Source organism: Dermacentor andersoni, chromosome 10 (genome assembly GCF_023375885.2).
Source record: "Dermacentor andersoni chromosome 10, qqDerAnde1_hic_scaffold, whole genome shotgun sequence".
NCBI classification, from domain to species: Eukaryota; Metazoa; Arthropoda; class Arachnida; order Ixodida; family Ixodidae; genus Dermacentor; species Dermacentor andersoni.
This window is the reverse complement of record NC_092823.1, coordinates 61836030-61856793: the sequence shown is the minus strand read 5'-3', so window position 1 is coordinate 61856793 and position 20764 is coordinate 61836030. Positions and strand designations below refer to the sequence as shown.

General features: G+C 47.4%; 1 protein-coding gene across 2 annotated transcripts in view; it reads right to left on the bottom strand.

The window, feature by feature from the left end:
* Positions 1–5448: 5448 nt before the first annotated feature.
* LOC126543852 (uncharacterized) overlaps positions 5449–20764 on the bottom strand; it is a 28033-nt gene continuing 12717 nt past the window's right edge. For both annotated transcript variants that reach the window (XR_008615285.2, XM_055078449.2), the window contains one exon: positions 5449–5806. Coding sequence is in view for 1 of the 2 variants with exons in the window: in XM_055078449.2 (XP_054934424.1) it covers positions 5598–5806 (209 nt within the window). In the remaining variant the exon portion in view is untranslated. The remainder of the gene's footprint in view (positions 5807–20764) is intronic.

The following is a 20764-nucleotide window of genomic DNA, read 5'->3' as shown; positions in this document are numbered from 1 at the left end:
TGAGAGGGGGAGGGAGAGGGGAAGGAGAGAGGATAGGGGACCGGCGAGCTTCAAACGATGGCGCTACTTCTGTTCGTTGAGGCGCTTTCGTTCGATCTAAAGCCCTTAAACAAATAAAAACAACGATATTGTTTGAAGTTTGCCGCCCCGCACATGTAGGGGCCACTCCACGAATGAAAGAAGCACCATGCTTTGAAGTTCGCCGCCCCCTCGACGGCTCTCCGCTGCGTTCCCTCCTCCCCGCCATCCTTTGAAGTATGCCGACCCTGCCACAGCTCTCTCGCCCCCTTTCCTTCTCTTCGCGCAGTCACGTCGCACCACCCTCATTTCGTTTCGTCTTCTTTTTTTGTCTTGGAAATAAGCAGCGTCCGCTTTTTCCTTCTGTTGCAGTTACAGGAGTACGCGCCGACTACGGTGCGTGCGGTGCCGCAGTCGTGAACGTGCTGCCTGAAACGGCGCGCTGCCAGGTGGCCTCCTAGTGACCGTGACGAGTTGCAGAGCGTTCGGTGTCGTAAAATGCGTTACTGAAAGAAGGTACACATGTTTATCACTCCGGGCAAGCAGGCGCGTGTGAATTATAATTTCGGGTATCGGAGTCGCTACAAGAACTTTAACGGACCGCCGTATACTTGCGTCCTTGTAAGGCACATACACTCTAAGAACAGTTTACACCCTTTGGCGTGCCCCTTCTGCCACACAACGATAATCGTCATCTTCCTTGATGCGTTTCCTTTCTTGAAAACGCCGCGCCCGCTACTTTCCTGTCGGGAATGCTATCATGCTGATAACGCGCATGCCGTTCGTTACTGGAAAGTACCGGGCTCGCAGCGTTAAGGAAAGGAAACGCATCAAGGCAGATGACGATTATCGTTGTGTGGCAGAAGGGGCACGCCAAAGGGTGTAAACTCTTCTTAGAGTGTAGATAGCTGCCAAATCTCGGTGCATGCTGTAGATATTACAGCGCATGCTCTTACCTTCGATGTCGTGCATTTCGTGTATTTATTTGTTCGCTGGCAAATCACAAGCACAATTGACAAAGCTTTCCGTTCGATCACATGACACATGTCAATTTGCATTTCTTCGTTTACTTGACCCGCAAAACGAAAAAAACAAAACGGGTGCGTTCTGCAACTTAAAATCAAGTTGTATGATGCGGTTTAAGAATAACCGTTACTTAACAGCTTTCTAAATACACGGGGACGGAGAAATCAATTGAGCACATTTTTGCGATAACAACATATATATATATATATATATATATATATATATATATATAATTACTTGAAGTCGCAAATAGGCTTGGCGTGTGTGTTGTTTTCTCGGCGCCACTCAAGTTGGCTGGACTGTGCCCACGCATAAGCTGCGTGGACAACAAATCAATGTGCCAGAAAAATCGCACTACACAGTACGCGAAATGTGCGACGAGCTTTACATACGAGATACCACTGAGATGTGGTAAGACCTGCGTGCGCCACCCGCCGTGGTTTCGCCGTGGCTATGGTGTTGGGCTGCTGAGCACGAGGTCGCGGGGTCGAATCCCGGCCACAGCGGCCGCATTTCGATGTGGGCGAAATGTGAAAACACCCGTTTAGGTGCACGTTAAAAACCCCAGGTGTTAGAAATTTCCGGAGTCCTCCACTAAGGCGAGCCCCATATTCAGAAAGTGGTTTTGGCACGTAAAACCAACCGCATCATTTAATTAATCTATCCGTGGGCCAAACGGGGAGATCTGTCAATGACCAGGCACGGAAGCGTGAGTTGTCCTTAGTGAACAAAGATAATGTGCGCTTACCTGCGCATTCCGTGGTTTGCTTGGCCGGCAGATATGAGCCACTGCTGAGTGAGATTAAGATAATTGGCAGGAGTGGTGTGACACGCTAGCACGAGAACTTTTGGAGGCAAATCACATAAAAGAGAGAGGCACGGGTTGCATTAGTGATACGCCTGTCTTTCTGCTTGACAACGAGGCGCAGCTGCTAAAAACGTCACCGTAGTCGCTCTAGACGACACCGATGTGCGCATGCGCATTTGTTGATTCTCCCTGTTCTGCTTTAAGTATAAAACAGTTGTAGTTCAGCGCTGCACGTATTGTTTCTTACTTTTTTTCCTAAGTGTTTATTTCCTGTTAGCGCAACAATCTATATATTAGATCTCAGCCAACTCGCCCAGCAACAAGTTCTACTCAAATTTTATTTTCCTCCTCTACTGTATAAATGCGAAGTTCTCTTTTACGTAATGTATTTGCTCTTTTTCATCGTGTTCCTAAAGTTTTGCGCTTAATTAACACTTGTGCGCTTCTTGACGAGCGAGCCGTTCTGTCGTCTGATTGTACATCAGCTCATGTCATCAAGCCTGGTCGCGACGTTACAGTGTATGCTTGTGTTCTTGGATGACTCTGCTTACGCTCACCTCGTAATGTGCAGGCTCGTCCACAATTAGGGCGAAGCACGTTTGTGTACCGTACACGGCCGATGGATTCACCACCGTCAGCCTGATGAAGTGCATCCACGCGGGCAAGTACTTAAGTCTAGTATAAATAGTTTCGCCCCACTCACTACCCAGATCAGGTAACGGTCGAAGCCCGAGTATTCTTAGCTCTGAAAGAACAGTTTTATGCTGTTCATGCACCTCATTTGTCTGAGGGTGATGAATCCGTCGGCTTCGCAAGCTAAGCCTTGGTTAACATGTAAGACGGCGGCTTCGTGCGAGGAAACTTCGCTTTACCAGAGCGCGCTGTATTAGGGCGGCCGAACAACGGACGGCACGAAGCCACGCCTCGAGGCGTCACTCGACCTGAGCAGCTTGGCTTTTGATGCACCGCCGCGCTGGCTGCACTAGTGCTCCATGCACAATGGTCACGCACTCTCGTTTTCACGTCATATGACGGTGGTATAAGTACTGCTGGATGAAGTGGCGACAAATGTGTTGCTTGAAGTTAGGGCTCGTGTCTTGTCTCATGTGATTTTGATGAGAAAGCATCAAATGTCTCGTTGAACGTGAAAGCCGGCGTCTGTAGCAGCGAAACGGCACCTAAATTCTGATTGGCTGCGGCATCACGTCACGTGCGCGTGTCGACGGAGCAGGGAGGGCGAAAGGCTTCACGTGCAGCCGCGCTGGCACGCCAACCGTTGCACGAGGAGAGAAGGCATCGCCGCAACGACCCTTCACCCTCTCTCTCGGCAGCCTGTGTTATCCGCTCGTTCCTTGCCCGCGCAAGCTCGCGCCTGCGTTCTAACTTCACCTCTGTAATCGCCATAAAGAAATAAATGTATAAAGAAACAGAATAAATTCAAAAGAAATAACGTTCGTGGTAGTGAGCTTCGAACCTATACGACCCCACGCTCAGCAGCCGAGGGTCTTAGCCACTGGGCTGAACCAGCGCCTCTTAGATAGGAGGCCTGTGCGCTATGCTTCATTACATCATTGTACTTGGACCAATTGCCAAGCCCGGCGTGACAAAAGTGGAGGCATCAAAGTCACAGCGGCTTACTCGGGATCGTCCCCATTAGATTCTATGGCAGCCTGGCAAGTTTAGCATGACGTCACGGATTGAAATGCACCGGTCTTGTGCTATCTAGGAGGCGCTGACCAAGCGTCTTAACGCGCTCGCTTGCCAACGAGGAGCTCATAACTAGAAGGACCGCTCAGCGGCGTTTTATTGGACATTAATGCTTTCGCATTCACAACTCACACGAAGTGCTTAGAACCCGCCGCGGTCGCTTAGTGGTTATGTTGTTGTGCTGCTAAGCACGAGGTGGCTGGATCGAATCTCAGCCACGGCGACCGCATCTCGATTGGGGTGAAGTGCGAAAACACCCGTGTATTTAGGTTTAGGTGCACGTTAAAGAACCCCTGGTGGTCCAAATTGCCAGAGCCTTTAAAAAGATGCCTTTAACTGCGGCGTGCTTTGTAATCAGGAAGTGGTTTTGGCACTTAAACCCGCATAATTCAAGAAGTGCTTAGGTGTCCTCGGAGATTCTTCTCTTTTTTCTCCCTCTCTAACCTGGGCGTCGTAATTCCTGCGTAGCAACAAGCCAAACGCCCAACCGCTGCGGTACTGCTTACACATTATCTTTTTGTCCGTGTTTATCCCTTCCCTAAGAAAGGATGGCTATACCAAAACAGTACCTGAGAAAGCAAAGGAGAGTTTCTTAAGTACGCAGTCCATCTAACTGTTTCTTTATGAACAGAGAATCGTATGGCGTCCATCCTTACTTTTCTTATTCCTTCGCTATTCCGCAAACTGTCAGCACCTTCTGGAACTCCGCGCACTTTCGCAAAACAGCACGTTCTTACATTGACATTCATGTCTCTAGCACAGCGAAACATATATATTATGGGGTTTTACGTGCCAAAACCACTTTCCGATTATGAGGCACGCCGTAGTGGAGGACTCCGGAAATTTCGGCCGCCTGGGGATCTCTAACGTGCACCTAAATGTAAGTACACGGGTGGTTTCGCATTTCGCCCCCATCGAAATGCGGCCGCCATGGCCAGGATTCGATTCCGCGACCTCGTGCTCAGCAGCCCAACACCATAGCCACAGAGCAGCCACGGCAGGTTTAGCACAGCGAAACACAACCGACCACCTCGCACAAAATAATGCACAAGCGCTACTACCAAGTGAACTTTATTTGAAATTGACTGTTGTGCCCAGTATAAGCTACAACGCGCGAGCGCGTGGCAAAGCGAACTGTCAGGTAGGATAGTGGCTCCGCCGCGTCCATCGGCGCTACCATTTCGACGCACAGGAAAAGAGATCAGCTGTTCCCGTATCGCGCAACGCCCGCTTATGCCTACCCTCTTCGATTCTCCGACACCTGTCCACAATATCTTGGCCTCCACAAAAACGGTAACCGATGAACGTCGCCTCCCGTACGCGTTATGTGACCCTCATGCTTCTGAAAAGCAAAACTGCAGTCGCCTCTGAAGTTCACGTGTAATTTTTTTTAATCGCTATTTAAAAGTAAAGACACTTGATACTACGTGCACGACAGGATTGTGAGGATGTTCGAAGGTTGTTAGAAGCTCACAGTTCCAATTCACCTGTCAACAGTTATGCCGGTACACATATGACGGCATAAGCTTTTGGTCATTGCGAAGGCAGCGCACCCACGCGTTGACCTGTACCTAAGTACCGGCGCTGGAAAACACAACTGCGGTCAGTTAGTTCTTCGTCCGCTTTCATTTCCACGTTTTTATTGTTTATTTAATTCAAATAATGCCTTCAAATAATGGTCCCTATTCGGTCCTTGACTCATCGTTTGTTGTCTTATGATATGACATATGTATGTCACTTTCACCATAGTCTGGTGTAGAGACCGAACGAAGGTGTCTTCTAGCTTACATAGACCGTCACTTTCAACATGGGGCAGGGGAAATGCGAAGGAGTTTCCGCATAATTTTTCGATACCACTATAGAAAACGCCAGCCAGCATGCAAACCAAATAACACACAAACACCTGTTTTAATGACGCTGGAAGAACAACAGACTTCAAGCTACAAGGATAACACACTACAAGGATACAGGACCAGAGTATTGAAAAAAATTAAGAAAATGCAATGAGTTGACTACGCATTCGCATTCCACAGCCCGCTCAACGTCCCCAAGGCCACCAACTGATGTTCCGCTTTGGTGGCGAACACCTCCATATGCATTCCCTGTAGCTCTTAAAGAGGTTGCAAGTTTCACAGCCTCCTGGCCACCAAATCTTCTCGCACTCCCTTGCTTTGTTGTCGAAAATGTATTTTTCTTTACATCTGCGACACCATTTTCGTTCTACAGGTGGAGCCGCTTCCTTGCAATCTGCATGAATGCATTTCAGAAAAATTAGAAACTGAGGATTTTGGAGGGGGCCATTGTGCTTTCTAGTTAACAGATGGACAAGTCCAAGGCAGTAGTAGCAAAACACAGCCAAAGAAATATCAAAGATCTGCACAATTACCACTATTGTATTCGTACCTTTGTAAGAAGCCATTCAATTCTTGTTAACTGCACAAGTGTGTCCGCAATAGTATTAACCGTATGTTGCGGTGGCGCTGCTGCACCGACGGCGAAAAAGACATTTGCTTGCGCTGCTAGCAATACAACTTTTCTTACCTAATGGGTCATTCAGACAGCGTCGTTTTCTTCACATTGATGAACGAAGCACCACGATGTTGCTCAGGCAAATTCCAGTTCTCAATCTACCCAATCGCAACTTGTCCATGTTTTATACACTGTGCACCTAGCTTTCTTATACGTGATAAATGTTGGCCTCTGGTTCCCGTACGTTATAAACACTTTCGATGAAGGCCGCATTACATCGCGCGAAGCCCTTTTCAGCCATCTCCAGTCATTGTCGCATCACAAGATTGCCGCAGAAATACGAGACATTGTTGCCAAACCACCTTCTACCAACCAGTACGATGTACTCAAAAGTGCTCTTCGGTGGTTTACTACGCCATCTGAGCACCAGCGATTCCAGCAGCTTCCTTCGGCGCTATAACATAAAGCTATTCCAAACTTCTCTATTCCATTTCTGCAGTCAGCCCTGCGCAATTGGTCAAACTTTTTTTGGGCCACCCCCGCTTCACCTGTCAGTCACGCGACCTCAGGCAAGGCGCGATAGCTCCCCATCTGATATGACGGGTAGACCCTAATTAAGCATGATTGGATAGAACAAAAGAAAAATAGTTATTTCTGATTGGAGGACTTTTCGCCATTAGCCGTCAGGTAGTGGTCAAAAGTTTTCGGGCTACACCCACTTCAGCTGCTGCAGCACGCCACGACGTAAAACCGCGAAAACTCACCGCGTCATGGCGACGTGTACGCGTTAAAGATGTATTAATATGCCGAAACAACACTGAATTTTTCTCTGAATAACCGCAGGCTGTCCCTTTCCGAAAGGAATAAAAGATAACTGCCGCCGATCGCTCAGGCACTGGCTATTAGCACCTGCCGCAGAGCATGGGTATATTTGCGTACAATAAAATTTTTTGCGTCGCCGTGTAACGTTTTCGAGCACTTTCGTCACGTTTACGAGCTCGTTCAGCAAACTTTTCTTTGCTGAGGATCCTTTGAAGCGGCATTCTTAACCTTCCGTTGCATGCCGCCGCGATTTTCGACCAGCCACCGCAAGCTAAGTAAGGAAAAACGTACCAATCGCTGACACCGGCACCACCCTCTTCATCAGGTTATCGGTTTTCAGTGCACTGGCTCAGCCCCATATAATCCCTCTCCTCTTGAGCGTGCTGCTCACCTCTTATCAGCCAATTAGATAAGACAAGCCGCTCAGTGTAGGCAATGTTATTCGTTTTTAAAGCAAACAAAAGTGACGTCCTATAAATGAGGATTGCGTTTGATTGGTCTGTTTCAACAACCCTGCGGGTCACCGCCCGATGCTTGCGTCGGTGGTTGCGCAAATTTGACGTCAGGAGGATGGAATAAAAACATATTGGAATAGTTTACGTTATAGGGCCCCTTGTTGCGCACAAGTTTCTCGACCGTCGCTCAACACAGCTGCTTCGTCAGATGCAGGCGCTGATTGGTGACCAAGCAGCCAGCTTCCATGAGCACTTCTCGATGGAAATTTCCCTGCCGCGACTTCCAGCACGGGTGCAGATGTTGCTTGCCAGCAGCTCTAACCCGCCATCATCGGCTTTTGAGGAGAAAGCCGATACCATTAGGGAATTCCGGAGTATACGGCTGATGGCTCCTACGCGTCCTCCACCCTGTCACTTGCTGCCGCCTTCTGTGAATTGACCAGTGCTTTATTCCCTACGTCAATGCGTCCTGATTCTTGGTGACATTGATGTTCTTCACGATTCTGTCGCCACCACGTTGCATACCAGCCGGCAACGGAGTGTGCGCAGTTTCCAACACAATCTTTGGGGTTCGTTTTTACCAAGGTAAAACGCCTGCCACTTTCTTTCATCATGAGCTTTCCATCAACCTTGCAGTGAAGCAGTCTGCTCTGTAGTCCTGGTACCATCATCACTACTAGTACATTTACCTTCGAGGACAACGAAGATCGCTGCATCAGACTCTGCGGCTGGTTGGTGAACAAGGAAAGGATCGCTACTGGCGATGAGCTGCTCCGGGGGCAGCCACATTCACCCTTTCTACATCACTGACCCCATGGGCGGCTTCCGGTTGATCAAAGATCTGCCTGCCCATTCTGTCTACAGCTCCCGCATGTCCGAGTGCCACCCACAGCTTCTTTTACCGACTAGAATAGTCTAGTCTACAGGAAGAAGCATCTGTTAGTCAACCTGTGACTTCGGCACTCGTTTTGCTACATGAAAGTCCACGATTCCACCACAGGCCGTTTCGTCACCGGCAAGCTCTCCGCCAAGCTTCCATTCGCCTTCGCGCTGTCTCGAGCCTTGCGTTCGGCCTAGGCAAAACTGATAGGTTAGTTTCCGTCCAACATGACATCGTCCATCGCCCAATGGACACAAACGCCATCTTATAATTTTATTTACGTTTTATTTGCATGTACCTTACAGGCCTTAGAGAAGGGATTGTGTAAGGGGACAAATACGGTAACATATTGGTATGGAATCGTGAAAAAGAAACATCAGTATAATGAAAGGAATATTCAGGCAACACAAAAAATTAATACGACATTAGCAAATACAATATGTAGACCAATAACAATAAACGGTAAACACAATAACGTAATAGCATAATAACGTCATAAACGTTGTTTAGTGTATACAGTAGTGAGTATAGTAAAAAATTAGGATGACTGAAATGATTTCATTAATATGTAGAAAAATGCAGGAAGGAAATTAAAAGAAGGCAAGACCTGTTAGACGGTTGAAACGGCATATTGGACGATTATACGATTGCGAAATCCACTGTGTTTATATTGGCAAGCGATTTTATCTGGTAGAGCGTTCCATAAACGGAGCAATGCTGTAAAATTAAAAGCGTGTGTGTTGCTATAAATTCGGTTGTAGCTGAACTGATTGTTCAGTCTTTGTAACGTCGAAGATGCTTTTATTAAGGTTTGATAAAGTTAGGCCAACTGTGTGAATAAATCTATAAAATAATAATAGAAAGTCGATATCACGGCGAGTAGTTAGTGGTTTCAACAAAAGATCTACTTTTATTTGGGTTACACTTGACTGGTTACTATAATTTTTTAAATGGAACGGCTCGCTCTATTCTGGATGCGCTCCAGAAGTTCGATGAGGTGTTTTCGATGAGGAGGCCATTTACAAGAGGATACAATAGTTATGTAAGCTAGTTTTCTTAGTGGTGAAAGCACAGTTCTTAAGTTGCGGCGCAGAAATCCTAATGATCTGGATGCGTTAGCTGAAATGGAGGTGATGTTATAAGTCTATGAAAGATTGTGCGTGAAGAGCACTCCTAAGTACTTATATTCTGTGGTGTGGCGAACTATGTTAGAATTCAAATGATAAGAAAAGTGAGAGTTAACAGTTTTTCGAGAAATGGAAACTACTTTGCACTTCGACACGTTTAGGGACATGAGCCACGTAGCACACCAATCACTGATATGTGCAAGATCATTTCGGAGTGCCACGTGGTCAGCGGAACAGTTCATGTAACGTTATACGATGCAGTCGTCAGCAAATAATCGTACAGAAGAGGATATATTGTTCTGTAAGTCGTTAATGCAAATTAAGAAGAGAAAAGGTCCGAGTACACTGCCTTGAGGTACACCGGAGGCGACGTCAGACAGGGCAGAGGAAAAGTTAGCAACAACAGTGAACTGTTCGCGATTAGAAAGAAAATTACAAATCCATGATATGGTTAGTGAGTCAAGTTTAGTTGCAGAGAGCTTTGATATCAGGCGACTATAAGCTACACGATCTAATGCTTTCGGAAAGTACAAAAAGATGCAGTAAATTTGTTTATTACTGTTCATATCAAAGTGTAAGTCTCACGTGAATTGTAGTAGGTGGGCTTCGCAAGAAAATCCTTTTCGGAAACCATGCTCTTTCGGGTAAAAAAAGTTATTATATTCAATATGAGAATATATATGGGATGCGATAATATGTTCCAACATTTTGCAGCAAATGCACGTTAGTTATATGGGACGGTAATTTTCACTAGAACTCTTGTTACCTTTCTTAAAGACAGGCACTACTTTTGATATCTTCCAGTCTGTAGGAAGCATACCAGTTGTAAGGGATTGGTTAAATGGGCGTAGCAGTGTATTGTTTGATACTACTATTGTGTTTCTTTAGTATTTTATAATTTATACCATCTATGCCAGAGGATGAAGACATCTTAAGGTTATCTATAAGATCGACTACGCCTTTTAAAGGTATAGTGATGGGAGCCATGTATTGTAAATCGAAATTGGGTACAACAGGTGTGTTAGAACTATCTTCTCTTGTAAAAAGACGGATGTGAAAAATAATTTGAATGCTGTCTGACATTGACTGTCAGTAATAGGCGAGTTGTTTTCATCCTGAAATCAAATATTACTGTACTTAATACTAAGGTTAACTATGTTCCAGAATTTTCTTGGCTTGATTGTAAGAATTCCTGGTAGTCATTTTAATGAATATTTATCCTTGGCGACAAATAAAGCTGTGCAGTACTCTTTTAGATAGTTTTTGTATTTATCCCAAGACAGTGTTGTTTGTACACGCTTCGCGTTTTCATATAGGCATTTTTCTTGTTTCTCATTCTGTTAAGCGTTTTAGTAAACAATGGGTTGGAATTATCGTTAGATATAGTAACAAGATGAATGTGCTTTTAAATTAATGAAGACAACTTATCTCTGTATAGAACCCAATTCTTGTTGACAAATCTGCTGTAAAAAGATGGCTCCAGTATATCAATAGAAAAGTTGTCTAGTTCTAAACAAAATAGCCAGCAAGTTCTACATGGTCGAGCACATAGTGGATATTGGTGTCACTAGGCCGTCCTTGAGGCACCTGACCGTCCCCTCTGCAGATCGTACACAAGAAAACTGGTGAGTGTGGCCCTGTGGAGACTGCCCAGTGTTAAATCTGGCAAACTAATCCTTATGGTTACCGACTCCCCCGCATACAGGACGTCCCGATTAACTATCGTAATTCACCATCTTTTCCGGAACTCGGCATGCCAACAGTCTACGTACAGTTTACCGTCCTTCCGAGTCCGTCTAGAAATCCGATAAAGTCGCGCTCTGCGAAATATTTTACTTCGCCCGTATGCCACGTGGTCTTCTTAATGCAGCACGAAGCTCCGAGATTTATTGATATGATCCTTCGCAGGCCGCCTCTTGTTTTTGCACATGAAGGTGACGTCCCCTTCACTGCCTGTTCTCAAAGCTAGCTATAACACCAGTATTCAGAAATGCATCTTCGAACGAAGTTCACGCTTGACTTCAAAACAAAAATGACGCCTGGCGTGAACGTGTCCAAGACGCTGCTTGAGCTTTCTTCAGCGCGTTCACGACAGGCGTCATTTAGGCCAAGCCGAAGCATGGACTTGAAGTTAAGATGTGTTACTGAATACGCGGAGAAGTTTCATCTACGAGGGTCTCACCAAGCATCGGCTTATGGAGTTCCGTTTTTATGGAGTTCCCGAGCTACCTTCTGGACAGCAGTGTCATGCCCTCTTCACCCCCCAAAAAAGATAAAGCAATCGCGGGCTTTCCTCGCCGAGAATCGTTACGCCATCTGATCCTTTTTTGTCAATTTGATTTACTATTACTGTACTTTCCTGCGAGGCAACGCCGTTGTCATGCAGCCTTTGAAAGGCCTGTTCCACACTCAGAAATCCGCCTTCTTTTGCCTGAACTGAGGAAGGCGATGCGGCCTTCATGGCCATTAAGGAACGGCTGTGCGCTCCGCCCACCTGGTTCATCCGAAGCATGCTGCTGTCAGATTATCATGGTTGATGTAGCCCGTTCTGCAGTTGGTGGCGTACTACGGCAGATATACGAAGGTAAATAAGAACATCTGTAATTTAAAAAAGCACACAACACCAACAGAGCATATATGCAGTGCCTTTGGCGAAGAGGTTCTTGAGGCGTACCTCACGGTCAAGCACTGCATTAGCACGAATACAAAACGTACTTTTTTTCGAAATATTTTGCCTCACATTGCACCTCGCGTTCTATTTGGGTTCATGACGTGAATGTAACGCGTATTTTTTTCTCTTATCTTCGCTAGCTCGCCATGCTCTGTCTACTATTACGTTCGACCGGCGGTGGCTGGCGGTCTTCGGGGAAGCGACCGTCGGAAAGGCGCCGGCATGTCCGCGGCGGCGACTCGCTTTGTAAGGAGGACAATGCGCCGCGTCCCCAACAGAATGGCGCCGAGATGGCTAGACGCAGTCGGCTGACCAAGTATTGTTAGTCAATTCACCATCCCCGTCACGGTTTGCTTGAAGCGGGGGATCTCCGGGAAGAAGAGGGTTTGCGGCGCCGTCTCACGGGCCTTAGAAGTCGTCAGTCAATGGACAGACACGGCGGCCACTGTCTGCGGCCTCAACACTGGGATCAAGAGGCGCCTGCTCAGGGCAAGACCCTTTAGCAGTGTGTTCAATAAGGCTGGTTGGTCATCTTTAGAATAAAAACAGGAACAGCGCAACACAGGACTCTTCTGTTTACTCGCTCGTCCTGTGTTGCGCTGTTCCTGCTTTTATTCACAAGACCCGTGTATGTGAAAACTCTCTCACCTTGCTGTGGTCAGTGCAACCTGTGCAGAATTGAGTGCGTCAACCCTCCCCTTCAAAGGCGGGTCGGCTACGATGACTTTGGGCACTCCAAATCGGTCGAAGGTCGAACGGCCATTTTCGCTCACCTATGGATCTACGGAGGACGAGTGTTTATAAGCAGCTTTTGCGCGGCTGCTGAGGGTGCATTCCTCTGTCAGTCATGCTAGACTGATGAAGTGTAACATTCTCTTGTAGATACTGTAAATAAATCCCATATTCCTCGTTCTCGATCAGAACAAGTCTCTCCCTTGAACAACGTCCTCAGCGTCGATAAGTTGGACGACGACATGGGCCAGCTACCATCTGTTTCATGCCCGACTATAACCATTACACTACCCATTGCCACTTCGCCTCGCCCAAGAGCGGCAAGCGGGGAGTCGTCATTGCGCTTTTTGCGCCATCTATACTCTGTGGATTTATAATGCTATTAGTGCCGCATTTATGTGTTATGATCGCTACCTTGAACAAGATGATAGACACTGTTGTGCAGACGCATAGAGTGAATGGTCTTCGAAGTCACACGGTACGTACATCACCACGCAATCTGTTAAAGGCTTTAGCGTGATTGATTGGCTTGCTGGAATTTCTAAACTGATGTTTGTCCAATAACATTAGGCCATGTGAACGAACTACACCATTCTCGGCAACAGTGCGAAAAATGTGGGCACTTGAGTTTTCGGTATATTTTGCAATGACATTTCGCAGTAACGATACGTAAAGCCTTGCGCGGATTTGCTTTCATGCGTCATTTCAAGTGTTCTTTTTTTTGCATCACTTCACATTACAATCGTTATTTTTATTCATTTATTTCAAAATTGCTGGCACTCATCATAGAAGGTCTTAGGCAGGAATGGGACGTACATAGTAAAAGTTCAAGTCAATTGTCGAAGACGGCTGTCGTGATGACTTGTCCACTAGCCTAGAGGACATCATAAAAGGTGCCCTAGAGGCTACGAAACATTCGCTTCGGAGAACGTCTACACGCACCGAATACGACATTGAGCTAGGGAAGCTTCGCGCAATTCGTCGTCGTGCAGAGCGAAGATACAGGCGCACGAAGTCTGTACATGACTTGAGGTTGGCCAGAAGAACTCAGAAGAAGATTCAGCGTCGCATGGACAAACTTGCATCACAAAGATGGAAATCATTCTGCGAATCTTTGGATCCACGAAAACCATTGTCTCACATATGGAGAACTGTTCGTGGTCTCCGTGGAACCCCTCAGCAGCGCCACCCTTTCAAGTCTTTGGCCCTTCACCAACAATGCAGCGAGATTGACGTAGCGGAAGCTTTCTGCAGGAGGATTGCTGGTGAAACTAGTTGCACTGGAACATCGACGCTCCGCCACTCACCGATTTCACGTGACTCCCGCATGGATAGTCCTTTCTCCATGGACGAGCTCGAAGCTGCATTGGCCTTGTGCAAGCGTTCATCTTCACCAGGACCCGACGGTATAACCTACCGTGCCCTGTGTAATCTTGGCGATGAGGCTCGAAAAGTGCTCCTGCTCCTGTTCAACAGCTCGTGGCAGACAGGTACGGTTCCCCAAGAATGGAAGACCAGTCGCCTAATTCCACTGCTCAAGCCTGGCAAGTCGCCTGTAGACATTGCATCATACCGACCAATTGCGCTTGCCAGTTGCATCGGAAAACTAATGGAGAGGATGGTTCTAGCACGGCTAGAATGGTACCTCGAACATTACCAGGTATATCCAGATGCAGTGTCCGGTTTCAGGCGTGGCCGTTCTTCCATAGACAACGTTATTGACTTGGTGACGTACGTCGAGCACCAGAAGTCCTGCAAAAGATTATCTGCTGCCCTGTTTCTGGATATTAAAGGAGCGTACGATAACGTAACGCACGAAGCGATTTTCAACGCGTTAGAGGCAGTAGGACTTGGCGGCAAAGTATATTTTTGGATAAGTAGCTATCTACATGAGAGATCCTTTTTCGTACTTACCGAGGATGGTCCGACCTCCCGGCATTACAGTAACCGTGGGGTGCCTCAGGGCGGAGTACTCAGCCCAACGCTCTTCAGTCTAACACTCCTTGGACTCACCGACATCCTGCCAGGTACCGTTAGGCTCTCCATCTATGCCGACGACATTTGCATTTGGACGTCGGCTGTGACGCGACTGCAGCTTCGCGCGCGGCTTCAAAAGTCAGCTACTTTAACATCATCCTACCTTCGAGAGCAAGGACTTCGTATATCATACGAGAAGTGCGCAGCGGTGGCATTTACCAGGAAATCAATGTCTCCATACGTGATATCCGTCGACAGACACATCATCTCGTACAGCACGAGTCACAGATTTTTGGGGGTGGTCCTTGACAAAAATCTCTCCTGGACCCCTCATGTGAATTATGTGAAAAAACGCCTGACAGGAATTTGCCATATGTTTAAGTTCCTTGCAGGAAAGACCTGGGGAGTGCCAATACACTCTATGCTGCAACTCTACAGGGTCCTCTTTATTGGATTCCTGCGGTACAGCCTACCTGTCATGTCCTACACCTGCAGAACTAACCTGAACACAATCCAAAGCATCCAAGCCCAAGCACTCAAGATATGTCTCGGTCTACCGCGGAGTGCGTCAACGACTGAAGTCATTGCAGTCGCTCAAGATTTCACTATTAGAACGCACATTAACATCGAAACAATGCGTGTGCACATAAGACACGTCGCCCGGACCCCTACCCACCACCTAGCAAGTCTCCCAGTAGATAGGCCCCACACGACATTCAGTGCGACTGTCTTCGCGCACCGTGCCTCTTTCAGGTCAGGTTACACACCTGCGGCAAGGCCTTCTATTCCTCCATGGTGTATGCGCCGTACTCAAGTGAACCTTACAGTCCCAGGACTTCAGAAAAAGTCGGACTTGCCATCATCAGCGCTCAAGCAACTAACTTTACTTCTGTTGTACGAGAAATACAGCGACTGCACACACGTCTACACTGATGGATCAACTACATCAACCAGTTCCGGCGGCGCTGTAGTTATACCAGCAATGAGAATAACCAAGCGATTCAAGACTTCCCATGTCACTACGTCTACAGCTTCAGAGCTCGCGGCTCTCCGCGAGGCGCTTCAAGTGATAAATACTGAAAGTCCTAGAAAATGGGCAGTCTTCTGCGATTCAAGGCCGGCCTTGCAATGTGTGCATTCATTTCTCCGACATGGGAATCACGATCAGCTCACGTGCGAAATCGCGGAACTTGTCCATCACTTAAGAGAAAAAGGCCATGATATCTCTTTTCAGTGGATACCAGGTCATTGCGGTATCATTGGTAATGATGACGCCGATAAGGCAGCTCGGACGTCAAGCCAAGAAGACCGCTGCGTCCCCATTCCGCTCTCAAGGACCGACGCCGCGAGACAACTTGGCATTCTGGCACGCACGATCTGCTTAGCAGAATGGAATACCGTACATACAAGGCGCACAAGACTGCACCGACTAAACCCATCACTTCAACTCAGACCTCCAGCCGGTGTGCACCGGCGTGAAGCGTCTCTTCTGTGTCGGTTATGGCTTGGAGTGGCCTTCACGAATGCCTACTCAGCACTAATTGGAATGGCTGATAGTCCTGCATGTGATGTTTGCGCATGCGAGGAGAACATTGACCACATATTGTGCCATTGTCCTCAATTTCAAGCACAAAGACAGTATTTGTCCGACACATTGAGGAAACTAGACGATCGTCCTCTGAGTGAACAGACAATATTAGAGCACCGTCCCGACCGATCATCGGCTCAGAAGGCAGTGAAGGCACTTTTGTGTTTTCTCAGAACTTCTGGTTTGCTCGAGCAACTTTAACTGAAGTGCTGTCTGTACACGTACCTACACCTTCTCTCTCCCTTCTTTCTCTTCCCCTTCTCCCCTCCCCCAGTGTAGGGTAGCCAACCAGACTATTGACTGGTTAACATCCCTGCCTTCCTGTATTCTTCTCTCTCTCTCTCTCTCTCTACATAGTAAAAGGGCAACAATGCATAACAGAGAAAAAGAACCAGCTTAACAAGACGTTAATCGAGCAAAAGGATAGTTAATATATAAAAGAACGACTCAGCCTAACAAGACGTGAACGAAGCAAATAAGCATATAAAAAAAAATCAGACACGATAAGATTCAGACCGCTTAGGGAGCGGGCCTGCAGTCAAATATTATATATATATATATATGAGACACCAGAAGTCCTCTCGCGCGTTATATTCGTTCTGAGGTTATTTATTAGCACATGTATGCGGTGTTTACATATTGGAAAGAGATCCATTCGTAATTATTACAGGCTACAAGCCTTTGTCTTTACTTCACGTAGCAGGACTGCGCCATTTCTTGTGGTTATTGCAATGCCCCGATCGTGGTAATAACGCGGTGGCAAAAAGAAAACGGTGGCGGCGGATGCTTTTTTTCTCATAAAAAACGTCCTTATAGAAAGCCGCTTAAACGAAAGGTATCAGGCGCGTTAGAAGCCTTTCGCAAAATGTCCTCCTAACTATCCAATCCTCGCACTGGGCCCACAGGTATTTATTCCAACTAGAGCGATCATTGCAGCTAGAGCGACTTGATGTTCACGTCTGCGCTGCGCGGAACTACCACAGCGTTGCGCCATATTTTCTACTACCAAGACATTGCACAACGTATGTTTTTGTCAAAATATAGAGTGCAGGAGAAACGGCAACTAATGCGGAACTGCCCCCTGCAAGGAGGCACATCGCAGCGCTCGGTGTTGGCTGCGCGTGGTGCAGTTTCGGAACAGGGACGAAATGGCGGCGCTTCCCTCAACTTCTGCAGAAAAGGCAGCCAGATTGAACAGACAAATTAGCTTATGTTCTGTTGTGTGTTCTCTGTCACACCTGCGTTACGTGTAAGAGTGCAGGTTTTTCGTCGGAATTTCAAAACGAAAGAAAGGAGCACGAGACACGTTTTGAAAGGGCTGCCCTGTACTCACACATTTCTTTGAAGTGCGCTCGGCAAAGTCCCGTGTTCGTTCACTGTGCAAAACACTTTCTACCACACATGCACACGTGCCTCAAAGCAATGAGACAAATGTGCCTGCACTTCAATGAAATGACCGCAAGCTGCTGCACAGCAATTTCCATTTAAATATAAGCAATGCGAAATGCACGCTTTCTCGAAGGTAAACAGATTGAAATATGTTTCGTTATTTTATGGCACCTATTCCATAGTCGCATTCGGCGCTGCGTTATTGAACCTCTGTCTGCTACAAAATCCGTTAACCATAGCGTTAGAACAGTAGAAATGCATGTTAGCGATATTATGGCTTGACTATTGCCGTTTATCCACGCTTACGCTCGCAGAGGACCTTCGCAGCTTTCTCACACGACCTTTGTTGTGCACATGGAGCAATCAAATTACCAGTTGAGTTTGCCATTGCATTTGTGCTGTCTCTGCCAATAGGTTTTATTCTCTCTAATGGCATTATACGTGCCCTAGCTACAGACGAATTTCTGCCATAGCCGTCGCCATCGGCGTCGCCGTGAGGTTCCGCATGGAGTGCCAGGGCGATATAATCGTCGCCACGCACCGTATGCTGTACGTGCGACGGTGGGCCGGCGATTGCGGCTCAACGTCTCGCACGCGACGTAGGAAAGCGCGGAGGAAGAGCGCCGTTTTCCATCGCGTGTACGGCACTGCGGCGAAGCTAGGGAGCGCGTTCTGCTCCGGGTGGATCGGGCGGGCGCGCGCGCCGGCCCGGGCATCTGTATCGTGAAGGTCATCTGCGCCGGGGACAGAGTTCGCCTTGATCCGAGAAGCAGCACGAAGGTGAATTCGCTCGCTGCTGCTGCCGCGCTTCCTCACTCCAGCGTTTTGAAAGCTAGTTTCTGCAGTGATCGAGTGAGCTGCATTCATGTTTGATTGTGCGCGAGTGACACCATGCTTGTTAATTTAGTTAGTATGGCTATGTGTACAAGTTTATACGGCCGATAAGACTAATGCCCTTACTTCGTATAGCTGTGCATTATTTGCTATCGCAATCGATGCTTAGCCTTTTTGGCGACACTGCGACATTTTTTTAGCGTTCTCGCAGGGCGGTTGAAATAGCGTTAGATACATATCGAATATTATAAATGGTGGCCATGTGGCACACTCTGCGACGGCTCTCTCGGAGTAACGGAAGCCGATATCATATGTCAGGCTTCTGTGTGCAGCAAGCGGCTGACGAAATTCAACGAGCGGGCAACACGTCATAGTCGTCATCCATCGGACACCACCTATTACGAGAATAAGCAACTCTATCAGAAAAATTCTGTGCCATTCCGCTCTGTGAAAATGGATAACCAGCGGATACGTATACGTATAAAATAAGATAAAACAACAAAACAACACAACATAAATGTGCACGTTGGCATGTTTATTTGTATTTGCATTTATCTCGTGACCACAGTAATTGTGGCGTTATGGTCGGTATCATAAACGACCATGATCTATGTGACGACACAGCAGATGTTCTTAGCGAATGTTGGGTCTATGCGCGACCAATGGCATGTCGTGGAGGCATTGGTCTGGTGTAACATTGAAGGCCGAACCTTTCCAATAGAAACGACAAGAACCACTTTCCGTCGGCACGAGGCAATGACAATGGGAGTGGGGTCCACCGGAAGGATCCACCCAAACGTGTCGATCATAAAGCCTTCAAGATCCCTCTTTGACGTTCCGGGATGAACGTATACGGTGGCGACAACGATTCCCTCTCCAGTCTGTGCGGCACAAGCGTCGAAACATTCCACGGAAGGGTCTCGCCCGTCGTCCGTAAGGCATATAGGGCGCAACGGTCGCGCTCTCGTTGTTAGCCTAGATCGCCCGCATCAAACCATCACCGGTTTTTGGCACATCTGGCCTCAAATTCAGCAGGTACACATACGCTGATACCATTTCGTCGACGCTTAAGCTATTGTAGCTGTGTAGATGCCATCATCATTTTTGCCTGCGAGCATTACGAAACGCTGGAAACTAGCCTAAGACAGCTTCGCGGTAAAAAAACTAGCTTCATTATTGCGACTGAAGCTTCCCTTCACTCGCACTAAAGCTAATTTGCTCCCTTATAGGATTTTAGGTGTGCGACTGCCGTGGTAAGGTCCTTGTAGAATGCGCCATAATGTAAACCGCCGTTACGCTTCACGCTTCGCCGGCATGACTCAGTTTTACAGACATACGGCATGTATTTACACTGGATAATTCCCTGTCTTTTCTTCTCGTTTTCCTCCTTACACCGTCCTGATGTAACTCTCATCCCTGCGTCAAGTCAAGGTTCTGGTCAGAGAGAGAGACAGATAGATAGGCAAAGAACTTTATTAAGGTCCTGAGTAGCGGCGCCCTTAGAGCAGAGAGGAAGACTTAATAGAAAGGGGAGGAGGTTAACCAGGACAGCCCAGTTGGCTACCCTGCGCGGGGGAATGGAAAAAGGGAGGGAAATATTAGGCGAGGAAGGTAAAGTGCGCCCCGGATATCACCGACGTACTAACAGTTCACTGCTATATATCACACGCGGATCAATCAGTCCGGTAGCCCCCAGAAATCGCAGTAGCGCTTATGGTCGTCTTTTGTAGCTGTTATATACGGGGCCATGGTCTTACGATCTTGTCCGAGGTGAATGGTTTTCTGTCCACTTAGTTTAGAGCTGTGCAGAGGTCATGACTTTCAATTTTAAAGAATGCGTAGTACAGGAAGTGTTCTATAGCCTCCTCGACACCGCAGACATTGCGCGTGGCGTTATCGGTCATTCCAATCAAAAATGAATATGCGTCGATGAATGCAACACCAACGCGTAAGCGGCACAGCTTTGTTTCCTCGCTTCACGGAAGCCCAGGTAACAGCCGCAGTTGCATAGAACGGTCGAAAGGATGCAACGGACTGAGAGTGAACTCCGGTTTGTGCCATTTGTCACACAGTGCGCCGACTTGCTTAACGGTTAGGCTGCGACAGTCCTTGATAAAGCCACAGAAGCAAGGTTCGTGCGTTCGTGTGCTTTCCTAGAAGCCTCATCGGCGAGGTCATTGCAGGAGATACCGTAACGACCCAGCACCCACTGAAATACGACGTCCTGTCCTTTCGCGAGCACATGATGGTCTGTTTCTCGA